At 41.7% G+C, this 24685-nt stretch overlaps 2 protein-coding genes across 5 annotated transcripts in view; one reads left to right on the forward strand and one right to left on the reverse strand.

The window, feature by feature from the left end:
- The window catches only part of LNX1 (ligand of numb-protein X 1), a 63546-nt gene extending 42237 nt beyond the window's left edge, over positions 1-21309 (forward strand). Inside the window, exons 5-10 of one of the 2 annotated variants that reach the window (XM_051619681.1) lie at positions 565-936; positions 6034-6171; positions 11211-11388; positions 13212-13440; positions 19942-20100; positions 20847-21309. In XM_051619681.1, the coding sequence (XP_051475641.1) occupies positions 565-936; positions 6034-6171; positions 11211-11388; positions 13212-13440; positions 19942-20100; positions 20847-20982 (1212 nt within the window). In that variant the 3' untranslated portion in view covers positions 20983-21309. The remainder of the gene's footprint in view (positions 1-564; positions 937-6033; positions 6172-11210; positions 11389-13211; positions 13441-19941; positions 20101-20846) is intronic. The other variant, XM_051619682.1, reaches the window with a different exon arrangement.
- Positions 21310-22416: 1107 nt separating this feature from the next.
- Positions 22417-24685, reverse strand: part of FIP1L1 (factor interacting with PAPOLA and CPSF1) — a 42828-nt gene continuing 40559 nt past the window's right edge. For all 3 annotated transcript variants that reach the window (XM_051619684.1, XM_051619683.1, XM_051619685.1), the window contains 2 exons: positions 23436-23573; positions 22417-22738 (listed from right to left, as the gene is read on the reverse strand). In XM_051619684.1, coding sequence (XP_051475644.1) covers positions 22591-22738; positions 23436-23573 — 286 coding nt within the window. In that variant the 3' untranslated portion in view covers positions 22417-22590. The remainder of the gene's footprint in view (positions 22739-23435; positions 23574-24685) is intronic.

The following is a 24685-nucleotide window of genomic DNA, read 5'->3' on the forward strand; positions in this document are numbered from 1 at the left end:
AGCTAAATATTACCTGGAAAACACTGAGAAATGTAAGAATCTCATTTTTCTGGTGTGGTATATCAGCTTAATTGTTAGTAAATACCCAGGCCATTTAAACTACTACTTAAGGCTCTTCATTTTAATTAGAGATTCTTTAGTGAGGAATATTTTTTTACTCTACCTAGAACAGCTGGGAGATAATGAAGAAGAGAAACAGCAGGAAAGTGGTGGGAGTGAAAGGAAAGGCTGGCAAGGCAATTCCAAATCAGAAGCTAGTGGAATAAAACTAAGATATATGAAAGGATATTGGAGCTTGGGAAAGAGCACTAATAATGCTGAAGAATAACATGTATGTCTGGAGACTGTCAAGGAGAAAGGGGGAAAAAAAGGGAGAAAGTGTCTGTACAGCATGTTCTTTCCTTGGGGGAAAGACTCACCTGCACTGCAAACTTGGCCTCCTGCGTGACATGGTTTGAAACAGTCACTTTCTGCGAAGACATCTGTGTAAATAGATCTGTCCACTCCAGTGCCAATTCAGATTAGGCAGTCTTGCTGCTGCTAACTTATGCTTCTTTCTTCCAGGTAAATGGCATGGACATAAAAAATGTGCCTCACAACTATGCCCTGTCAATCCTGAAGCAACCCTGCCACGTGCTCCGACTGACAGTGCTCCGAGAGCAGAGGTACCGATGCCGAAGCAGCGGACTTTCTCTTGATGCTCACTGCAACAGGGACGACAGCTTCCATGTTGTGCTGAACAAAAGCAGCCCAGACGAGCAGCTGGGAATAAAGCTGGTTCGCAAGGCCGATGAACCGGGGGTTTTTGTTTTCAACCTGCTGCAAGGCGGCGTGGCCGCCCGCGATGGACAGCTTCAGGAGAACGACCGGGTGCTGGCCATCAATGGGCACGATCACCGGTTCGGCAGCCCAGAGAGCGCAGCCCAGCTGATACAGGTTTGTCACCACCACTCTGACCCTGCTTTCCGAACTTGGTGAAAACCAAGCAGTGTATTTTTAGAGTCAGTTGCAAAGGAGGGGCCTAACTTAATGCGTGTGTACTTGATGGAGGAAGGAACTGTGTGAAGATTGGATGGGAATGCACACCTCTAAAATCTCTTTGGTTTCATTGGGGTACAAGGATGAATATGGGTGTGGACTTGCAGTGATGCCATCTACCATCAGGCTTTGTAATGTACAGATCAATGTAAACATCCCGATACTCTGTGCATCAACAAAGAGTCATGACAACTGCCAAAAGGCAGGCCAGCCTGCACCCTGGGAGCACTGGGTCCACCTGGGTCCTGACTCCCCCAGCTCAGAAGGAGCCACAGTGCTCCCTGGTGCAGGCCTGGAGCAAACCAGAGCAGTCTAAAGCAATGGACTGCATGTTTCAGGATGAATGCCACTCTCCCAGACTCAGTGATTTCCCATGGGTGTGTTTTGTGACTGAAGGCACTCCATAAGTTGTAGATACTTCTTGCCTAAATCCAGCATATGGAATTCAGATGTTATGGATAAAATGGATCTGTAGCTGCAGTTTTTATAAATCTCTATTTAGGCTCACATGGAGAACTAACAGGGTACCTCTGCAGTGCACTAAACTGTTTTACCACAAAAACATCAGAAAAAAAACTTGTGCCTTTCTCAGCTACAGAATCAGCCAGCTTCTGCCTAATGTCCCCTCCAGAACTACTTTCATTTTTTTCTTTGTCTACAGCCTATGTTTTTTAGAACACTTCCACATAAAAAGCAAAGCCAAGAGTCTTTTGTTGCTTTTCTCTCATATTTATAGCAGTTATTATACTTGTGCAGTTTTACATTTCATTTGGAGGCATCGACAGTGTTCACATATTCAAGAATTTTGTGTGCCTCAATAACAAGATGTCAAATCAGGCTGGCTGCTTCCTCTTACCAACAGGTATCATCAGGTTAACATGAGTTGGACCAAAAGAAGCCTTCGAATTCTTGCATTTTGTGGAAAGGATTCTTCCTTTAGAATAGCTTCACATTTGGCTGTAGCACACTTTTATTGAGAAGTTTATAGCATAGGTCAAGAAACCCTTGCATAATGCCAGTTGTTAAAATTGTGGTCCAGCATCTTTCTGGATTACTTTATGTAGCTCAGTAACTGAGAGCAGAAGGCAGCATGGGGAGAGGTTTGAATTCTCTGAGGGAAACAAGTCTAGAATGAAAACCTTTCTAAAAAATTGGTATTCTTGGAACAGTTCTTTATGGCTCCAAAACAAGGCAGCAGTGGTTCATAAGCAAAACACACATGCAGCCTAGAAATGAAATGGAAAAAATTACTAATGAGACCATTCACACACAAGAGTTTAAAAATGCAACTAAAGCTCTTACTGGGTTCCAAAAACTGGATGTTATTTATAATAATGCTTGAAAAGCACACCAGTCCCTGGGAAATTAAACAACATGCCCATCAAAGGGGAGGGAGACTCAGGTTTCCAAACAGCCAGGATTACACTGCATTGATGTGAGCTCCATGAATCACATTTGTCTAATGCAAAATTCCCAGAACCTGTGTCTTTTTTTGTCATGTTTTTTCATCAATTATCATTTGCCTTTCCTGTTTCCATGTTATGCCAGAGAAAAAACGTTATGCTGAACCCACAACTGGTTTGCATTTGCTTCTTACACAAAGGGATGTTTTACTGTGTCCTCTGATTTCTCAACAGTATCCTGCCTGTTGAGACCTCAGCATGTGTCACTCACAGAACATCGAGGTCTTCAAATTAATGGTGGTGGAAGCTTCAAAAACACCATTGGTTTCTTTAAAAACAGACTTAACATTCATTGAAAGGTGGTGGTGGTTTGTTAGGCCAAGCACAGCTGGGAGGACATCAGATTTCTGTGGAATGTGATTTTTTTTGACCTCTAAATCATTAATAAGTGAGACGAATCTGATTCTTGAGGCCTTTAGCAATTACACATTAGCATATGTGAAGCAGTTGTTAATCAGTAGATTAGGTGTCTGGCTGTTTATAAGCTCAGTCACAAGAACTGAAATGAAGAAAGGGTGGAAGTGCTAATTAGGAACGTGCACACATTATAACACTTGGGAGTTCACTGCTTCCTATTTGTCGTGTTCTCTTTAGTCATGGCCTTGTGTCAGATGTGGCACTTCTAATCTAAATACCATGACATTCTGCATCTGTTTTCCATGGGAGTGACAAGAAAAGGAACAAGGTAACAGATCAGAGGGCACTCAATGAGAGCACATCAAGCCAAGCTGCACAGGTTGAAACAAGACTTCACTGCTCCCAGGTATTTGCCCTCCTCCCTCTCCACTGCAACAGTTCAGAACAGCTGTGATGGGTGCACAACCGCCTCTCCATCACAACCACCACCACCAGCCAAAAGCAGGCCAGGATGTGGTGTGTATATATGTGCTCCATCGTCCCTGCCACATGCAATATTGCCTTCTTTAAAAAGGCAATAATTTTAATTTTATTTTTATTATTTTTTTTTAGAATAGTTTGGGTTGGAAGTGACCTTAAAGATTGTCTAGTTCCAGCCTACTAGATGCCCAGAAGTTGCCACCATGTCTCTGCCACCCTACTTGATTTACTTTGGCTGTAACATAAATTTTAATTCTAGTAGATTGTTTCAGCTATTGCTTCCATTCAGTCTCAAAGCTAACCTAATTTCTTTAATTCTTGCTTCAGCACAAAAAAAAACAGAGAAGGAATTGTGGGGAAAAGCAAGCGATAAGAGGGAGGGAGGGAAGGACAGAGGGATCACAATGAATCAGTACTTGATATTCTGATCAGCAGAAATGTTAATGGGGTTTTATATGGACATACATAAATACAAAAGTTGATCTTGTTGTTTGTATAACTTTTTAAAACACTCTGAACTTCTTGGAAATTACTCAACTCGACTGACCTGGAGACAAATGTGACATCGAAGCAGAGACTCTTGTTGAACTTTTGCTAGTCATTCCAAGAGAATTAATCATATTTACAACCTTCCTCTAAATAACCAGCTTTGAGACTAACCATGTGGCAGCAGATGAGTTTTAAACAGAAGTTGTGCAAGTTGAAATTGTTTGTTTTAGAAAAAACTGGATTTTTGTGGGGCCATATGCCCTTAGGATGTTGAGTCTTGTATTGTTCCGTCTAAATCATATTACAGATTAGGGCCCACAGTGGTTTCCTTCCTCCCAAGATACAGCAGTCTACTTTTGGACACCAGTTGAAACCATAGTCCAGGGATTAGTATTCCGTAAAACTAGACCTGGTAAAAATACCTAGAAAGTTATTTTAAAATATGTGTGTATGTACCAAATTCTTTATTATGAAGCTGTAGAGATTTTGATTGCTGATGAAAAAAATAGTATCCCCAAAATATTAGGAGTGACAAAGAAATGCACGTTTTTTACTGAGATGTCACCTTCCTTAGAAATGGCACAGCCTGAACATAGAGATTTCAGGCTTGAAACTGGAGGTTCAGGAGAGGTAGGTTGCTTTTTCTTTAACCATAATTATATTTTTTTCAGAAGCATTTTTTAACTCTCAGCTGCTACTACTGAATCCAGCTTCAGAAAAGACAAACCAGACTATATATAAAAAAAAAATCCCAGGGGCCTCCTCTGGCTTCTGTTAATTGTCCGCAGGAGATTTGATTTCAATAGTGCAATTTGATCTGGCTTTGGTTTCCAGCTGCTTTTTCAATGCCAGCTTTCCTTGGAGCTTCTCCCCCACAAGCAGGGCACATCAGTGTGCCAGCAAGCTAGTCTGGAGGTCTGATGCCCCCAGGGCTGTGGTACAGTACCAGCAGACATGGCTAGTTGCAGCTCCAGGGTGATCAGGCCTCCCGACGTGTTTGAAGGGGAGCTCCACATTAGACATTGAGCAGTTCCTGGGTAATAAGCTGCAAGCAAGCAGGCAAGAGTCCCTCTGGAGACCAGCAGTTAAGAGCTCCTCCTGCGTTCCACACCACTAGGATCTTTAACCTGGAAAGAAGGAGATTAGAGGATTAATTTTTTTATCTTCTGAGCATGCTTCTATAGCATTGAGACTATTTCTACTCTATGTTCTATGTTGATCTGCTCTTTTGGCAGAAATCTATGGTTTACCCACTTAAACCCCATTGCCTCTCAGCTCTGCCTTTGCATCACTGTTGTCCCAAACATTCATATGAGCCTCACTGAGGGAAGAATGAAGCCATTTGCTTCTAAGGAAAAGAGTGAATCAGTGGTGCTGATTCAATATCTCAGAAAAAAAATCACCTGTACACTGAATTAATAACACTGCTATCAGGCACACAGAACACCTTAACTCAGTAAAAGCTTGGCAGCAACTCTCAGGCACGTAAGTATTATGACTGCATTGTGCAAAAAGGCCCAGAAGCATTTTGAGCTTGTTTTAGGTTAATTGTTTTTGCAGTTCCTGTTCCTAGAGTGAGAGTTTGGGCTAGTTTCCCATCCCAAGTGCTGTTATTCTGGGTGTTTGCTTATGCCCTCTGTGCTCTGGTGCAGTAAGATTTTACTTCTCAAAATGGTTACACATCCTTTTCTTTAAGCTGCCTCACATTTGTCATGCTTGCTGCATGCAGGTGGACCCAGTTACATCATTTACTTCCCATTTTCACCAGCCAGGGCTTGAGCACGTCCCTTGTTACAGGGTTAATTGCATCTTATTCAGAGCTCCAGAGCAGCAGCAGCAGTTCTGGTTGCCTGTTTCTCTCCTGTGGCATGCACATTGCTGCTCTGTGGTGGTGAAAGCTGGAGTGTGTGAGAGCTGATCAGCACTCACTGTGGTAGATCACCACTTCCAGCCAAATTTGGGGCAGATAGGAAGAGTTTTTCAGAGTTAACACTAAATGTTCAAGGTAAGTACTAAGTCATTGACAGTAAATTTTTGTGGGCTTTATTGACCTGAATTGACGCTATTGCTTTATCTCATCGCAGCCATGTTAGTGGGAAATCCAAACCGTGCTTAAATGGGATCCAAGATTTGTGAACTCTGGGGTTGCAACACAAGGGTTTATTTCACCAAGACAGTGGGATTCACGCGCTGCCTCCTCCTACAGGCCAGCGAGAAGCAGGTTCACTTCATCGTGTCACGGCAGACCAGGCAGCAGACCCCTGACATCTTGCAGGAGACAGGCTGGAGCTACAGCAGAGGCAGCCCTCAGCCCTGTCCCCCCGAGAGGAACAACCCTGGCAAGGTGAGGGCACAAGCACTTGTGTGGTTTCTCTGCTGTGTGTGAGACAGGGGGCTGGGAGGGCAGGCGGTGTTTTAGTGACCTGCGATGTCATCTCTAGTTTCTGTCACCAGAAGAAGCATGTTGTATTTTGCAAATATAAAAGCTGTGCTCCTCATTATTTATAAACTGCTTCTGCCCAGACTCTGTCTGGGGTGGGTAGAGAAGGAGAAGGTGAAGGGCAGAGGGCTGAGGTACACACAGTGTCCTGGCTTTGGATACAGACCTGGCTGGTGGTGCAAGCCACTGCAGGGCAATGTGTTCCAACCAAAATAAGAGTCTTATCTAAAGTTTCTCCATCTGGAGCAAAGTCTTCAGGCACCAAGTTTTCATACACTGGCCTGAGAGATTCCCATAAGCTACTTGAAAACTGTGGTAATTATTAGCCTGTTGCTTATTGCTTAAAATGCCTATGCTCTGACCCAGCTGGCAGTTCAGGGGCAGATGGTGGCCATGAGCACACTGTCTTTCTGTGGAGCTCTGGACCCAAAACGTGTTGGTTCTGCTTTGGCAGCACCTGGCACTTGCACGGGATGGGGGCTGGCAAGGTGCAGTGTGGCCAGACTGGACCTAGGGCCACACAGAGCAACCACCTCACCCATTTACAGGTCTGGTTGCCAGACTGTCCTTCCAGGCACTTCTTTGTTCCCCATTACAATTGTGTGTTTAGTGCATTTACACTTGAAATACGTTCTTTGCCTAAGACAAGAGAGACTCTCATGGTCAAATATATGAGGTTTTAAAGCAGAAAACAATGCAGTGTCATCACTTAGGCAAACCCTTGCAAGCTGGTCCTCCAGCCACTGGTGCCAGGGGTGCATCAAGGAGGTGGACAGACAGGGCTGGTTTAAATCTGTCCTGACTGATGGGAAGGGACTTTGGACTGAACCAGCTGTCAAATCAGGTGCACATCTGTCAACCAGCAGACAAGCCTACTTCTGTGTTTTACAGATGCTTAGAGATACCGACTTTTTGCAGTTGTTGGCTGGTTGTTTTTTTTTATACCCTACATTATTCAGTGTGTAAAAATACACTAATGTCTATCTATTTTTAGTTTTCTTGTTCCATGAATTCACCATCACAGACCTTGTTAGGTGAGACTAGATCAGCAGGAGTTAAACCAGAGAGCTAATAGTAGTACCCAGTAGCAAATAGTGCCCAACTAATCGTGCATCTGCAAGGCATTACTCCCTAATGAGGTAATTATTTCCTTAGGGAGATATGTGTAGGACAACAATTAGTTGTGTTGCTACTGTATGATTTGTAATGAAGCTCCAAACACCAGCTAGCTCTACCAGCACATTGATCTGATTAATTGGTGCTACGTAGAATTATTTGGGAACATGGCTTGTCTTCCGTAAGCTGCCCTAGATCCTCATTTTCTCTTCCCATATTGAGACATGTTAGGCGGGAACTCTTGGGAAATCCAACATAGTTTTAGGTAACTGTGAGATTCAAGGGCCAATGTTGATCTTGCAACAGTCCTTTAAAGATGAATGGATCATCATTTGTTGGATAGATCATGGCTTTAGGGGGATTCCCGGTTTGCCACAAGAGATGGGTGCTACATAAGTGCATAAGTGGGTGTGCTGCTGTAGGTTTCTGTTCAGTGACACCATTTGGGCACTTTCCAGAGAAGATCACAGCCAAAAAAAGAAAATTCTGAGCTGTTCCTAACTCCCTTTAGCTTTGTGTGTGTGCAGTGGAGGGCTTATATCAGAGAAAATGCTTTGGCAATAGATCAGGAGAACAGTACAGCCAGTGGACACGATGAGTTTCAGGCACTGTGAGCTTTTGGTCCGGTAGAGCGTGTATGTAAACATGGGCTGAAGTCTGATCTCAAGCCTTGGCTCTACTCAGTACCAAGAATAAACTCTAGCTTCCAGCAGCTGTGTTATTCGTTTGACAGCTCAGGAACTGCTTTTGGCCAAGCTGTTGCCCTCATGACAGCCTGACTCCATCTGGAAAATGCAAGAAGGCGGCTCTTTTTCAGGCCAATGCCAATGGCAACTAGCCATGCAGCCCAAAAGGTGCTGGAGAAAGAGGAGGGCAGTCTGTAGCGACCATGTCCTTCTCTGGCGGCAGTGATGCCTGGTGTATGGTGACTGGTCCTGCACAGGCTCTCACTGAGCTGTTTTCCTGTGTACGGAGATACGGGAGGCACAACCCCAACTCCTCTGGCTGCTGCCTGGATTCAGAAAAGAGATGATGTCAGAAACACTTTCTTGTGCAGCTGAGGTTGTTAAGCTGGGCTGTAACACATAAATGGGCCAGATTCTATTTCTTTGAAGTCAGTGGGAGCTTCACCATTAATTAGATAGCACTTGTTTTTAATTGGAACTGTTTTCTTACTTCATTCTAACAAATGGTCTAATACTTAAAACAAATCTGTCTCCTTGTTGCTTGAGCAGGCAATGTTTTCTGACCATACAAGCAGGTTAACCTTCAGGTGAAGTACATTTTCCAGACAGACACAGCTACGTCTTTTGCCTGCAAGACACATGTCATGCCTTTGATGTTGTGATAATCTGCTGTAAATATTTATTTTCCAGTAAATATACCGAAAAGAAACAAAAATTAAAAAGAGGAGGAGATGAACTGTTATGTTTTTCTTCTCCTAACTTCCAAGGTCACTTCAAAATGACAGAGAGGGACAATTGTTTAGAAAAGAATGCATTGAAATGCAGTCACTGATAAACATTGCCTTTAACTGCTTTACTCATTATCAGTTGCACCTCCAAGAAAGCTCTACGTGTGTTTACTAAGAAAGGCTTTACTTTCCTTTCATCACTGCCTTTGTCTCAGCCCAGTCGCCATGATTCCTTTCTGTCCACAACTATGTAAAAAATGGCATGTGGCAAGAGTAGCTTCAAAGGAAAACTGGCCCTACATTGTTGTGCATACAAGTACCAGTACTTATATGATTCTTTACTGAATTGCAACAGGAAAATTTGTTACCCAGCACTGATTTGAAATCTGCTGCTCTCTGAGCTGATCCCTCAAAAACAGAGCATTACATGTATTATCAGCTAAAATTTTTGGTGTCTGAGACAAGATGGACACTGCATATGTAACACAATTGCTCTGAATACTCATAACTGCAAGTCTAATTCCATCTTCATGTTATGCAGCAAAATTTCAGACTGCATTTTGTGAAAATGAGTAGTGCCCGTATCCCACATGTTTCAGGAAAGGCCTTTTCCTGATGCAAAGCCATTCTTTTCCAGGGGAAAAGGTCAATCATTCTACACAAACATGAATGAAACATTAGGTTTATTTTACACAGAGATAGAATTACTATGATTAAATAATTTACACCTTAAAGACAAAAGAGGTTAAAATTATATGTTAAAACTTTTTTTTTTAAGGGAATGTTATAAAATCTTCAGATTGTTTTAGATTCATTTGCAAGCCATTAGACCTATTTCTCTGACACAGTGACTGTGTTCTGCATGGATCAGATGTGACATGTCCAAACAACGATAGCAGTTTGATTTTTGTCCCAGTGATTAAGGGAAGAACTTTTTCACTGAGCTGTTTGCCTTTTTGTTCCTTCATCCCTCTGGCTGCCACCGTTGTTCTGATTGAGAATCAAGATCCTTTCCTGAACTGCTGTGAAAGGTCTGGATTTTGTTGTTGATATTGCATCACAGAAATTCTGATGTGGAGTTAGTTTCACCAAACATACCTTTAAAAAAAACTCAGCAAAACGCAACACAAAACAAAGATCTAGCCTGCCCTACTCCCATAAAAACTTCTTGCTGCCATCTTCCTTCTTCCAGTGTCGTAACTGTGGGAGCAGCTATGGGCTTGCCTGCTCCACTTCCTGTGCTGCTGACCCAGGAATTGAGGTGGAATGTCTTTATGGGATCTCAGATTTCTAAGAAGATATTAATGTGGTTTTAAATTAGTTTTATAGCTTAGTTTTGCGTATTACAAATGTGAGATCATGGTGGTGAATGAGAAGGTTGGGTGTTTTTATATATATATATATGTGAAATGTATTTAGCAGCATGCTATTGCTATTGCTGTTCCTGCAAGAGGGGCTGGGATCTTCAGGAGTTGATGCCAGGAGCCCAGCTTATGAAATGCTTAAGGAAATTAAAGCAATTAGCATTTAAATCCAGATTTTCTAGAGAAGCGTCCTCTTCTGTAAGAGTTGAATGCTTTGTAAACGTGGCATTTAGTTCACAGGGTTTGTAGGAGCTTGTGTTGCTTCTCCATCTCCAGCCCACCTGTGAGTTTGTTTCACCCTCACCCCTGCACTATTTATTGCAGGACCAGTGGTGTGTATGTAACTTTTCCTATTCAAGAGAGGAGTAAGGGGATGACTGTACTCAGACAGTAGATTTGGCTGTCCCAGAATGACCCTTGAAGAACAAGTACTGGAAAGAACACTCTATATGCTCCTGGCTCTTCACTTAATAAATGTCCTTCTCTTTTCCTGCACGCATGTTCTTTGAGTGTATTCCCACTAGTAACTTTTAGAGAAACACAGAAATCTGTAAGAACAAATGAAGGGTCTCTCTTCTAATCTGTCCTTGAGAGTTTTATTCCTGTAAACCAGGTGGACTATTTCTCATTAACTACACAGATGACGTTCGGACTGCAAGCAGCAAGATAAGAACTGTGACCTGGTAGTCAAAGATAGGAGGAGCACTAGTGATATTAAATCAAGAACATTTTTTTTTTTAAAGGCAAATTCCTTATTTACATTTCAAATACTTGCTTCTAATACTCCCAACACTAAAACACTTCTTATTTTGGTGGGAGCACTGCCTGACTTTAATAGTTAAAGCAAGGACTATCCTGGGGGTAGCTCTGACTCCTCAGATGCCTCAGCTCTGGAAAGAGTTATGCTCACCATCTGGCCAGGCCTGTCAGGAGGCTGTCAAGTGCTTTGGTATTCCCTCAACAAATATTAATTCCAGTAGAAATAGCCAAAGCTGTCAGGGAGGGCCCCATGCTCACTGTGTTTGTTGTTGCTGTTTTCTCAATCACAGAGCACCCTTCACACCGTCACCTGTCACGAAAAGGTGGTGACTGTCTGGAAAGATCACACAGAATCACTGGGAATGACTGTAGCAGGCGGAGCATCTAACCGGGAATGGGATTTGCCTATCTATGTGATAAGTGTCGAACCTGGAGGAGTTATCAGCAGAGACAGCAGGATAAAAACAGGTAAAAAGGGGGAATTTTGAATGCCTGCTTTAATTCAAAAGATTCCTTTGAAAAACAGAGGAAAGATGAAAGAGCATCATGCCCTAGCATCTTCATCCATCCCATAGATTTTGGGATGTGTCAGATTAGATAATCTCAAATCAACTATAAGAAAAGGTATAATATGCAGCAATAACCCATCTCTGTGAAGTGGGATGTAGGCATAGTCTGATAGGAAAAAGACAAATAGTATTTTGAGGAAAATAAGCTTGCACCACCGTCTCCTAACTACTGAAATTTTCATTGTGCAATCTTTGTGGGTTTCTAATGTAAATTTTTGTGCTTGTTGGTCATACCATTAATGGCTTTGAAAGAAATATGAAGGAGCAGAATTTCCATCATGTATGAAGCAATGTTAGTGCCTTGTGGCCCAATGTCATCTCTGGAAACACTGGCTTCATAACTCTATTGGTTCTTGAAGAAACAGAGTGATAAAATTAATAGCATCTCCCCTCTGCACAAATAAGCCTTTACAGTAAGATGAGGAACATATTTTATCAGTGGGATTTGTGGGAATAGGTAGGCAGTAGACAAGTTTTCAGGATGTTACATCTCCTAGATGGTACCTTGGTACCCTGCATCCAGCAACCACATGGCTCCTAGTCCCCTTGAAGTTCATCCCCTGCGTTCAACTTCAGTCCAGTTGCTGCTCAAAAGCTGAAGGGAAATCCTGAGTGTGAGGGAAGTGTGGGTCACAGTGCCTGGCACAGACACACGTGGGAACCTCCCCTTTGCAGGAGATACAGTTGCTCATCAAAACCAATGTATGAACATGACAACAGGCGCAAACCAGCAGATTCCCCTTTTCTCCTGCTGGGACATGACTGCTGCTTCTCAGCCGGATGCATTTTCCAAAAAATATTCATCATGAGGTAGCATGGAAAATTCAGCCTAGTTAATTTGATCAAATTAGAAACAAATGAACAGTGCCATAAGCCTTCATGGGTTAGAGCAGCCCTCAGGCTGTTCTCTGTCTCATCAGGGCAGACCATGAGAAGGGGTTAATGTTCATGTTGCAGTGCCTGGACTGCCCCTGAATACAGCCCCTGCCTGGAGGAATGTGCAGGCAAAGCACAGAGGGCACCCAGGGAAGCCCTGGCATCGGAGCATGCTGCCAAGGGTAGTGGAGCACTTGGCACCATGGCCACTTGCATGACATTGATGACATTTTTATTGTTCTCCCTGTAGTAATTGAGGTCATCTTTGCATTTTTCTCTGAAGCTGCTGTGCCTACATTATAAATAAGGCACACAGGAAGATGTTTTGGCTTGCGGCCGTTCGAACAGGCATTAACATTAAAATAATAATACATTATTCCCCAAAGCAAACTTTACAAACAGCCAGCTGGAGCAGCAGTCCTCAGCTTAGGGAGTGTTGGGAGAAAACCACTTTTGAGCTTTCAGGTTGAGTACTAAAGTTGTTAGCTGGAAGTGGGCTTCAGAGACCTGGACTAGCATCAAGTGCCCGTACCAAAGCTTGTTGGTACAGCAAGGCCCCAGCTGTGCTGTTTGGGTCCAGATGCAGGACATGATGTGACAAGAAATCCAGACCAAAGGCTCCATCCAGCCTGGCAATGCTCCGGTGTATGGGGATCTAGCCCCTTCCCTCATGCCTGTGGCATGTTTACTAGCATATGCTTCACATCCACGTTAAACTATAGGATTAACAAACCGCCACATCAGGCAGCAAGTTCTTGGCTGTGCCTTTTACTTGTTTGTGGGGGCGGGAAGAAGATTCTGGAAACACTTGCAGGGTTTTTTTATCATCTGTTTTATGGGTCTCAGGTGACATCCTCCTAAATGTAAACGGGATTGACCTGACGGGTGTCAGCCGGAGTGAGGCTGTTGCCCTGCTGAAAAACACCAACTCCTCGGTGGTGCTCAAAGCCCTGGAGATGAGAGCATGTGAAGCCCAGGAGGAGCAGGGCTGCCTGCCACCCCCCGAGGCCGTGCAGGACACCACAGAGAGCAGTGAGTGCTCACCTTCCTGGGTTATGTGGCTGGGGCTGCCACGGTAAGTCCACAGATTGCGTTCTCTTGCTGAAGGGGAGTGGGAGGAAAGATAGATTTGTATTTTCTGGCTTTTTTTTTTTTTTTTTCTTTTTACTTGATTCATTACAATGACATTTTAATTAAATCCAGGCTGTGTTGCAGAGTTGACTTTAAATACCTCCCTTTTGAAAAAGGGTATGTGTACATGGAAAAATAGACACACAGATCCTCTTGCAAGGGAGGAAATGCTCCTGAGTTGTTTCAGTTTTGAAAACATATCTGGCGCTTAGGGAGCAAAAGGAAAAGCTTGCAGGGAATCAGGAACTTGCTGAAGTGGGGTCTAGGCTCGACCACCCTGCAGAAGGCAGAGCTACCCCTTCTGCAGCTCTCAAGCTGTACAGCCCTTCTCCTTAGCCAAATCCAGCTGAAATGTTTGACTTTGCCCAGATGTTGTGAAGTGCGTGCAGTTGGCCGGTATTTCTGAATCACCTCTTTTAACCCCACCCCCGACTGAAAGAAGCACATTTGTCATACACAGGAAGCAGCTGTGTTGTCATTTCAGTAAGGATAATAAAAGCCACATCGCATGTCATTAAGTTCTCTCAAGCACACTTGGTGTGCAGGGTGTATACCTGCATCTTCAGGGACATTTTGTAAAGTATTAAATGAGGACGTTGTGAATCTCTGAAAATGCAAAGCTAGCATCACACAGTTGAAATTTGTATTCAAGTTTAAAGAGCAAAGAGTTCAGCTTATAAGTTACTTTTGCCCATACTCAGAACCCTGGCAGCAGTTCAGAGGGTCTCTTTCTCTCTTTTGGGAAAGCATGAAAAGATGGTCTGCAGAACAGGTGGGCTTTTTCTCTAGGCACAGTTTCAGGAGTCCTCTTCATTTCCGAGTCCCACAAAGCAGGTTAGATGCTTTCCCTCCTCCTGGTTTGAGCTATTTTGAGCCCATTCACCTTGCAGCAAGGTCTGCTGTGAGGGCCACGTGTTTTGGGGCTTGGTCTGAGACTAACAACTGTGTAACATGTGCTGAAGTACTGCAAGAGCAGAAGGCAGGCTGTGTGTCTGTTACCCGTAGATGAAAGGTTCCTCCTCTAGTGAAGAAGACTAACATCCTTATTCCTGTGAAAGAAAAGCAGTGAAAAGAAAATACAGTAAATTGACGGCCCATAATTTGCTACCCCAGGCAATGGTAAAATTTTCCACCTAGTCTCACTGCAGACAGGCAGCCCCAGGGAGGTCCTCCTTCCTGCTCACCTATGCACACCTGTGCTTGAACAGCTGTGCACCAACACAAAGGCTGGAGCACAGCAAGGAGACTAAAGGCCTTATAGATGCTGCAATCTGCAAGGTGAAGTCTTGTCTTTAATTCCCATCCACCGCTAGATTGGCTGAAATAATCGTACGTTGCCTATGCTTGGCCTAACCCCACCTTTGCTGTGCTTTACACAAATCCTGAGCTGCCTGGTCATCATCTACCCACAGCTGCCCGAAGTTCCTATGTCCTCAGCAAAGTGACAGAGATGAAGGACAGAGCTCCACAGCATTGCAGACTTGCACCCAGGGTTCACATCTGTCAGTTCTGCTTTGAAGGTTGGGATGAAAAGGTGTTTTTTTTCCCATTCTAAAAGTAGTCTCTAAGCTCAGTCTCTCTGCCCCCCCCCACCCTCCAAAGGCTGTGTGTGTGAAGCCATTCCCACTCCTTTGGTCTGAAAGAAAACCAGCCTCAGTGTCAGAAAGGCTAAAGACAGGAGTTCATTGTTAACTCTATTCCCAGCTGTGACCCTGTGCACAAAGCACAGCGTGGCCCTTTGCTGCCAAAGGAAAGTAGGGGGATTGGTATGCTGAGCTGCTCCACTGCTCTGAGCATCAGGCTAAAACAGGGATGGATACTGATTGGATGTGACAGCACCAAAGGTGCTCTGCATTCTTATTAGTAGCTGGTTGTTTGAGTAGAGGTGCTAGGATCAGGTTTGGGTTTGCTCATTAGATATTATCAGCCCCTTCAGTCTTCCCTGGCATGAGTGTGCTTACCCTCTGAGTACTGCCTCTCCAGAGCCCACATCAGACATCTGGAAGTCCTGCAACAAAATGTCTCACCAGGACATGTATCACATAAACTTATTTCCCTCCAGTCTAAGCATTTAACCTTTCCTTATCTGGCTTTGTATGCTTTTGCAAGAATCACATCCCACTAGATCTCAACGTACTGCCTGCCACCTCATGCTTTCTAGACTGTTACAGAAAACTATTTGCTGGTTTAAAAAAAAAAAAAAAAAAAGAAAAGAAAAAGAAAAAAAAAAAGAAAAAGAGGTGACTGAACGGGGGATTATTTAAATTCTGTCAGGCAGGGAAAGACTTGGCTCTAGACAAGCCATGGCAGTGCAGTATGAGTATCTGTTCATAGCAAGCAAGGCAGGGAGTGCAGAGGCAGCCTGACATTGCAGCTTAGAGCAGGACACTTGGGCTCAGGAAATTAAGAGAGCAGCGTGTTTCCTTCCGTGTTCAAAAAACATGTACTTTTGATGAAAATCCTATGAAGGATGGTCCCATAAAGTGTGCTGAGTTGAACTAAACACTAGAGGATGTCTACAGACCTCTGTCCATTACTTAAGAAGTGGAAAACAGGCAAACAGTAATAGCTACATTATTAAGTGTGCCTTCCTCGCTTCTGAGGCGGTTGAATTGTAAAATCCTACTTCTCTGTACTAGCTCAGAACCTTCCCCATTTCCCAAGGACTGCATACACATTACAGTGATGGGCACAGACAAGAGGCACGAATATTGAGTTAGAGAATTATGCCATTTTTCTGGACCAAGGCAGTAGCAGCAGAAATCAGACAGGCTATTTGACTCCTTGCTCAGCTCAAAGCCTTGGAAAAGCTGTGTTGCATACTATGTGGCTCTCACTTAAATTTCAGCCTTTTTCTTGTGAGAGCTTAGAATTGGCCTCAGTCACTTTTACACGGCTTGATAGTACATAAACAACTCCTCTGTTCTTTCTGTAGTACAATCCAATATGTGGCGGTTATAAAATCGACGCACATGTGCATCTGACATCTGTCAAAACTTGGACCGCATGCAGGCTGGGCGTGGGGAGGAAGCAGTGATGCAGGACCTTAAGTATTCCTGCCTGAAGTCTTATTTCAGGGTAGCCAATTTTAATTGTTTGTTTTTGAGGAACACAGGTCTCTTAGTGTTGGAGGGAAATGTTTTTGTGAAACATGCACAAAGAAAATAATGTGGAGCAGCTGGTAAAAAGTGTTTTCCCCAGTTTCTTGATGTTTCTTCTACTATTGCTTGTTTTCCTGCTCTCCTTTCTTTGCTCTCCTCACATTTCCTTCCCCCAACTACCACTTAAAAATACGTTATAGCTCGTCCTGTCATAACATTTACAAACATTAGTACTTCACACAGGTGCTTTTCTTTATCTGCAAAGTGAGATGAGAAAGACAGGAAGTGGCCAAAGTCATTCTGCAAACCAGAGGTAGAACTGGATGTAAAACACGGAATGAGGACAGCAGCTCCCCCAGACTGTAGGGCTCTGATGGAAGTAATTGTCAAATACTACTGTACTCCACTGTAAGTCATCTACTGTAACAGGGCAGAGAGGGGGAGTCATGCTTTTCATACCTGTTATTTCAGAAGTCCTCCTGAAATCAGACTGGTTTTGATTCCCAGAGCATAAGGCTACTCATCCTTTGTGAAAAGCAGCCAGGAATTGTGCATTTAACTACTTGAAAACAGGCACTTTTAAGTTATTCTTGCATGAGTAACTGATGCTCATTTCTAGTATCTCTTATGATAGGACCCTCTGTCTAGACACTGTTTATCCTCAAGTCTTGAATCTGAGGCAAGTTCACACAAATTACTCCTTGTCCTCAGCTTTTGGAGTCATTGTAGATAGAGGCAGAAAAGACTGTGAGCTGCCCTCTTGCGAGGCAGAAGCTGTTTCTCCTTGGACTGGTTGCGGTTTAGTGGGTTATGGCAGTTTAAGTGGGTCACAACACACAGACTGGGGCTTTCATTACTGCAGAGAAGTAATCTGCTCAAACACCCTAAGCATCTTCAGATGACGCAAGTTCTTTTTTCATTTTCTCTCTGTGGCACTTTCTAGTTTGTCTTTATTACTACACAGTCGTAAACAGACCAAATGAACTATCTCCCTTTGGGCTTCTCTTTGCTAGGCAGAGCAAGCAGCTCTGCTTATGTACTAAAATGTTTGGAACAAGCAGTACCCTGCAGGTTATATGTGGCTCAGCTTTGCTCATCCAGCTTCCCACCATCTTTTTCATATTTCTGACAGTGCTAATGAATAGCTGATTGATGGTGCATTGCCATGTTTATGCCCTCTATCCCATGGGATGAAGATAAGGAAACATCAGTTTAAAGGTGTAAACACTACCTAGCCACTCCTACTCTGTTCAGAGTTGATCTCTAGCTATGGCCACTGGGAGGGGTTGGGCCCAGCCTGCACCAAGCACCCGCACAGCTCAACAGCCCCAGTGGGATGAGAGAAAACAAGAACAGGAGCGAGAAAACTCATGGGTCAGAGTAAAGACAGGGAAATCACTCCCCTGATACTGTTGTAGGCAAAACAGACTCGACTTACGTTTATTTTAAAACATTTAATTACCAGTTTGGGTACTGGGAACTACAGATGACAAACATGTAAACACTTTGTGACAACCCCTTTCCTCTCCTTTTCCCATGCTCAGCTTCACTCCAACACCTCTCCTCCTGCCTTCCTGGTCTCCAGTGCCTTGTTGTCACAGCAGGTTACACCATCCCTTCTGAGAGGTGTCAGGCAGTGCAGGGGACTGCAGTCAGGACAGAGTAGTTGCTCTCTTCTGCTCCTCGCTTCCCATGTTTCTTCTGCTCTAGCAGAGAGGGCAATCCTAATGCTAGTATGCTGTGTCTATTGTACTTAAATTTAGCATACACTTGGACAGCAAATATGTAATTCTGATTTCTGGACTGATGAAGACTGCGTAACCGATAACTTTACAGACTCTATGAACAAAATGCATGTAAGCCTTGTTTGTCCCTGCTGTGTTTTCTTGTGTTTGTACCAGCTCAGCTATTTCTTTTCTATGGTGTTAGGGTTTAGCTGATTACCTTTCAATTTCAGTGATGTCCCCCTTAGGGCAGTAAGCACATCACTGGGCAGCAGAGAGCCCTGCCCCCCAAAATCAACACTAGGTAATAGCACTAATGGCTGAATCCTGGCATTGCTTGGTCTTGACCTTGATAAGTACCATCAAACATAGAGGGTTTAAGTGATTTTTGCATATTGAAGAAGGCCACAGATGGTAAAGTAATAATGCCTGGCTGCTGAGGAAAGAAGCAAATGTCACCTGTTTCTTACATTAACAGCCAGTGAATTCTTGTGCAAATATTATATACCTACCATCCTGGCAGCAGGTGAATATTTGTAGGTCCTGGGGGACTAATCTAGCATTACTATAAAATCCTGCTGTGAAACACAGCAAAAGCATTATTTGACAAATAAAATTTTTAAAAAGCTAGAGATACTGGTCTGTAAGATAAAGTTATTTATCATTCTACAGAAATGTCAGCTGTTTCTTAGAAACCTGAAGACTCTCTGAATAGAGCTTTTAACAGTTGCTGGTGGTAGACCAGCCCATAATTTCAAGTTTGGAATAACAAAAGGATTTTCAGGCTCTTCAGTCATTCCCAAGTACACTTCTAATGATGCGTGGGTCTAATGAAATGTCTGTCCTTAGTACTTAACCCATGCTAATGCCTGAAATTGTTGGGGTTTTTTCCTGCTTAGTTTAAAAAAAAAAAAAGAAAAAGAAACAAAGCAGGTATTTAAATTAACGGACTCAGAGCAATAGGCAACGTTTAAGATTCTAATAATCTTACTACTCTTGCTTTCTCCTATTCCTTGTTTCAGCTAAACTTTGACTCAGCATAACTTACAGTCTCCTAAAATACATTTCCAGAAACAAATGGAGGGAGAAGCAGATTTCAGCTTTCTTACAGGAACATCATGTGTTATTACATGACAAGAAAAGCTCAAGATTCCTTCTTTCACTGGTACTCTCCTTTGTGCCATCTCTATGAATTTTGAAATTTGGCTCATTTCATTGGCCTGGAAATTATTTAGCTTTGACATGCACCCCTGTAATAAATGCCTGACCACTTTTGACACAATCACATACAGGGTCTTACCTGGAAGATGAAACAAGTCAGATGACTGAAAAAGGTAAGTAAAATAGTTTCTGGAATGAAGTTTTTCAATTATTAAGTTCCTGTGAAAAAAACATTTAATATATTAACTCCAAGATTACTTAGTAATTTTACTGTCAGGATAACTGGTTGTGGAAAGCAACACTACAAAAACAGGAGTGTAGGTGTTTCATACAGTAGAAATTTGGTGCTATTTTGCACCTTCAAAACACTCTACAGGTGTCTGAAAAGGCAGATTCATCATTGATTCATCAGAATCTAAGGTTAATAATGAGATGTTTAATTAGTCTGGTTTGTTTCAGATATTTGTACAGCTGCAAAGAAATTGTATTACGCAGAAATACAGCTGGAAGTCTTGGCTTCAGCATCGTGGGAGGTTATGAAGAACATACTGGGAACAAACCATTCTTCATCAAATCCATTGTTGGGGGAACACCAGCATATCATGATGGCAGAATTAGGTAATTATAATCTAATGAAAGTAGCTTTTAAGAAAGTCTTTCTTCTAATTCATTTGAGGTTGAGTTTTGGGTTTGTTTCTGTTTGGGTTTTTTTTAAAAAAGTTTCCATGAAGACAGTGTAGAGGGGGTAGAAAAGGACTCATTGATACAGAACTACCTCTGACAGATCTGAAAATAAGACGACAGTCTCCTGAACGTTAGTAGATTTGCCTTCAAAGTATAAAGTTTTCAGATGTCTAGCAATCAATAGGATGTGAATAAGTATGAAGATGTCAGTTTGAATGAAGATGTCAATTTGATTTCTGAGGGAATACAGAGCTGTCCCACATCCCCAGCTCAAAATAACCCCACACCAAAAATCTTCCCTGAAAACACCAGTAGAATGTAAGAGAGCAAATGCAGAATTATGTAGCGATCTTTGCTCAATTAACGTCTTAAGACATAGTTTGTTCAGAACATGGATCATTCCCATCTGAAAGAATTATATCCTATTTTCTTTCAAATATGTCTAATTAATTATAAAGTTGCAAGCAAAAAAACCCCACAAAAACCCAAAAAAACCCCAAAGAATGAAATATTTTCACCTGCTTTGTTCCTTTATTCATGAACAGTAACTAGCCAGAGAAGTAAGAGGAATACTTATTTCTTCCTTTAGCTTCCAGTTTAAGGAGATGCTTTGGCATTTGCAAGCATTTAAGATGTCACCTTGTCTAATTGTTCTCTCATATTTGCCTTTGGTTTTTCAGATGTGGCGACATCCTCCTTGCTGTCAATGGCAGGAACACATCAGGAATGATGCATGCCTGCTTGGCAAGGATGCTCAAAGAACTGAAAGGAAAAATTACTCTCACAATTGTGTCCTGGCCTGGCACTTTTTTATAAAACAAGTCTTCACGGAGAGTATGACAAGTAATTTAACACAGCAAAAAAAGGAACATCAGTCTCTGTTTTTTTGGGGAGGATCAAGTATGTGTTTATAAAGAAAAGGTTTGTGAAATTGCAACCTGCATGTCAACAAAAGGCAAGTTTAGGCAAAGCAGGAATACCTGTCAGAAAAATCACTTCAGTGATGTAAGCTACAGACTTAAGTCTTCCCCCTTCCCTGTGTTCTTAAGGTTTTTTTTTACGTATACAGTCAATTCATTATTATAATAATGAAATCAAAGCAGCAGCAGCTCCTGCTCACTCACTTTTATTTACAAAAAGAAATCCTTGAATAGCTAATGGAACATTTATTGCAATGTTTCTAGTTGCAAAAATCAGGTTTTTATCCAACACGTCGATAGCACTTTGATTATGTGTACCTTTTCATGATCAGCATGAGGCTGGTATTTTCAAAACTTTCAAGTACTGTTTGTTAGTCTGTAAAACTGTGAATTCAATTTCTAAAAGAATTAAAAATAACTGTAACTGTGTACTTGTACAGAGATTATTTTAATCCAAAAAACAACCAACCTTGTTTCCCTTGTATGTTTTGATGAATACTATTAAATCTAGGATTTTTATATAGAATTATTGTTTCTAAGGAAGTACACTGCATCCTGTAAATACCATCAAGTGAGTCTTCTAAATAGCACTCTGACAGGGCAGTACAATTTCTGCAGGACTGCCATGCCAATCACACTTGATGCTGCTCTGGATGGAGGTAAATCTGAAAGAGATGAGATGGTCTTATATTTTCTTAATATAGTTCTTTGCCTTTCTCTGCTAACTACCCATGTTTCAAAGTCTTGTTGGGTTGTTTTTCTTTCCTCCTCACAAGCTAGCACTGGGAATAAGATGCATTTGTTAAACTTTATCATGTTAAGGACAGCTGTTCCCCTACAACAAAGACTAAAATGAACTTTCTCTTAAGCCACAGAAAAGGAGCAGGGATGATTATCCAGCTTAGTTCACCCTTATGTCTGCTTTGTGTGGGTGCATAATTAACAAGTGTATGATCACTACACTCAGTGTTCCATCAGACTAAAAACAATCAGCACCTTTCCCAGTTTCCCTTTTTTTTTTCATTTCACCTTAGTACAAAGTTCTTGAAGAGTCTGCAATTCCTGCCTGTCCCTGTACTAAAGGATAACCTTTTCACATCTGAACTCCAAAAGCTATACTAAACACACACTGTTCCAGATGTTGGTATATAATAAAGTGCATGAGCACTGTTTCTAAAGTCAGTAAAAGAAATTACCTTCACCCCAGCTTATGAAAAAAGGAGACAATTTGACAGAAGGAATTTAAGCCTTGCATATGTAAGGCAAAACCCTCTAGCTGTAAAATGTTTTCTCACTGTTTCTTTTATAAGACAAAGTCAGTCCAGGAATCTTTAACATGAAAAATCCGTTCTTTTATTTTCAAAAAAAACAAAGTAACTTTTTATTTCAAACTAACAGAACAAGATTAAGAGCAAATTATTTTAATATCCAGAAAAATAATAAGATTTATAGTAATCTATTTCTGGCACTAATATATATGCAAGGAGGCAAAAATCACACAAGCCTATTCTGCAGGGGCAGCTTCAGTGTTTTCCTGTTCAGGAGCAGGTTCACCGCTGGCGTCTTTTCCTTCTTTGCTTCTCTTGGATTTTTTGTGTTTGTGCCTTCTGTGGCTGTCCCCTTCTTCACTGTCGTGATGGCGTCTGCTGTTACTAAAGAGAGAAAAAAAAAAATACCTCAAACAATTGCATGGTACTTCAGGCCCCATTTAACTACTGAGTACCAAAAAACCCACAGCCTTTGCATTTGTATTTGGAAACTGTCACCTGCTCTTGTTCTGAACTGAATTCTTCATGGAATGTTACTTACATCCACCTATCCTGTACTTTTTGCTGGGAAACTGGAATGATTTTTCACATTTGTAAGCCATATTCTACTTTCACTAATGGCATCACTTAATGGATTAACATTCTTATTGATCCCTTCCCTGGACTTAAAACTTTATTTCTAACTTACAAAGGATTAAATTGATCAATTTTTATCAAGTGACCACAAGGGTTATTTTACTTATTAAAAATCACTGTTGAGTTCTTATGTTAATGCTGCTGAATGTCAGCTTCACTGCACCTCTTTCTGATCCACTATTTTTACCCAACTTTTCCCAAAATTTGTAATTGATGTTCACAAGCAAAGACTGTCACATGCATCATTTAATATGAAGTTACCCAGGGTCAACATTGCTTTCTCTCTGTCCACATTTTATATGGCAGACTTGTTCCAAGTAGTACATTTAAGTGTTTACAGTCTTTCCACAAAACTCCAGTTTGCTTGGGGTTCTTTTAGAATTTTACTTTATTTTTTTAAACTGGTCAAGTCTTTCGTATCCTATTAAAAAAAAAGAATTCAAACCTTCGAGATGACTTGTGTCTAGTCTCTTCTTTCTCCCTGTGTCTCCTGTCTCTGTGTCTGTCTTCTTTCTCCCTACTTGTTCTGTGGCGGTCGTAGCCTCTTTCTGCATAGTCTCTGTATCTGTATCGTTCTTCATCACTGATTGAAGAAGATTATTATTTTCAGGACAGTAACACCAAGCAGTATATAAATTAAAAAAAAGAAATTCTTACAGACTCTCAAGACTAATGACAGAAGAATCTTAATGTTCCTTCAGGGTTTCTAAATGAGATCCACAACATATGCTAAAAGGACATTACAACTCTTCACCTTACACACTAGGCTTCTGTGGTTAATGCAATGAAAATTGAAGGAAAAAAGAATACAACAGTGTCCCATTAAATGTATACAGGAGTTATCAGGCAGGTTAGCTTAAATGTGTATCTAGGTTTGAACAAAGTACAATTCCACATAAACTGTAGTGTTTTTGGATCACTCAACACTTACCAGCACACTTTTTGGCTATTACAGCATTTTGATAAATTAAGTTAAATTTTGGTACAGTTGCTCTATTTCCTTACATCAGCTTCAAGAAAGGAAAAGCTAGGTGCAATGAGACTGACAGTAAAATATACTCAATATTTTGGGTTGCTTTTAAAATAGATTTCTCTCCAGTGCCAATGTTGTCTCTGATTCCATTCCCCTCTTGGATTATCATCATGAGTGCTGCCCTGCCACAATGCTGGTTAAACCCCCAAAATGTTACTACACAGGAATTTAAAGGTTTTACTTAAGAATGTATTTTCATATTTAAACTTGATAAAAACAGCAGTTCTAACAGTTCAGTGAAAATTAAAAAAACTCAAACTGTATCTATAGTTACCCAGCACCACTCACATGCTACATTAGCAGAGCTTAGTTGCTTAAATGCTACATTTTTGCAGGCTTGCAGGAATAGAAAAAAGCAGAAACAATTCAACTATAGGTTACTCCCAGTATCTGGTATTACTTCCCAGAACTAACATTTTGATGAGTAATATCTAATTAAAAAGTTAAAATTTGAATGTCTAATACTGCCTTCTGATAAGCTCGCAGGAAGAAATTAGGTACTTGGAGACTTACGGCTTGGTTTCAAAGCTGAGATCCAGAACCTTTAATGTTAACCCACAGTCTGCATTTGATCTGTTACACAACTATTTTAAAACACACTGGAAAAGGTTAAAATGTTATTAATGCTCCTTTTAAACCTTATTTTGGCAAACTAATAAGGA

Source organism: Apus apus, chromosome 4 (genome assembly GCF_020740795.1).
Source record: "Apus apus isolate bApuApu2 chromosome 4, bApuApu2.pri.cur, whole genome shotgun sequence".
Taxonomy (NCBI): domain Eukaryota; kingdom Metazoa; phylum Chordata; class Aves; order Apodiformes; family Apodidae; genus Apus; species Apus apus.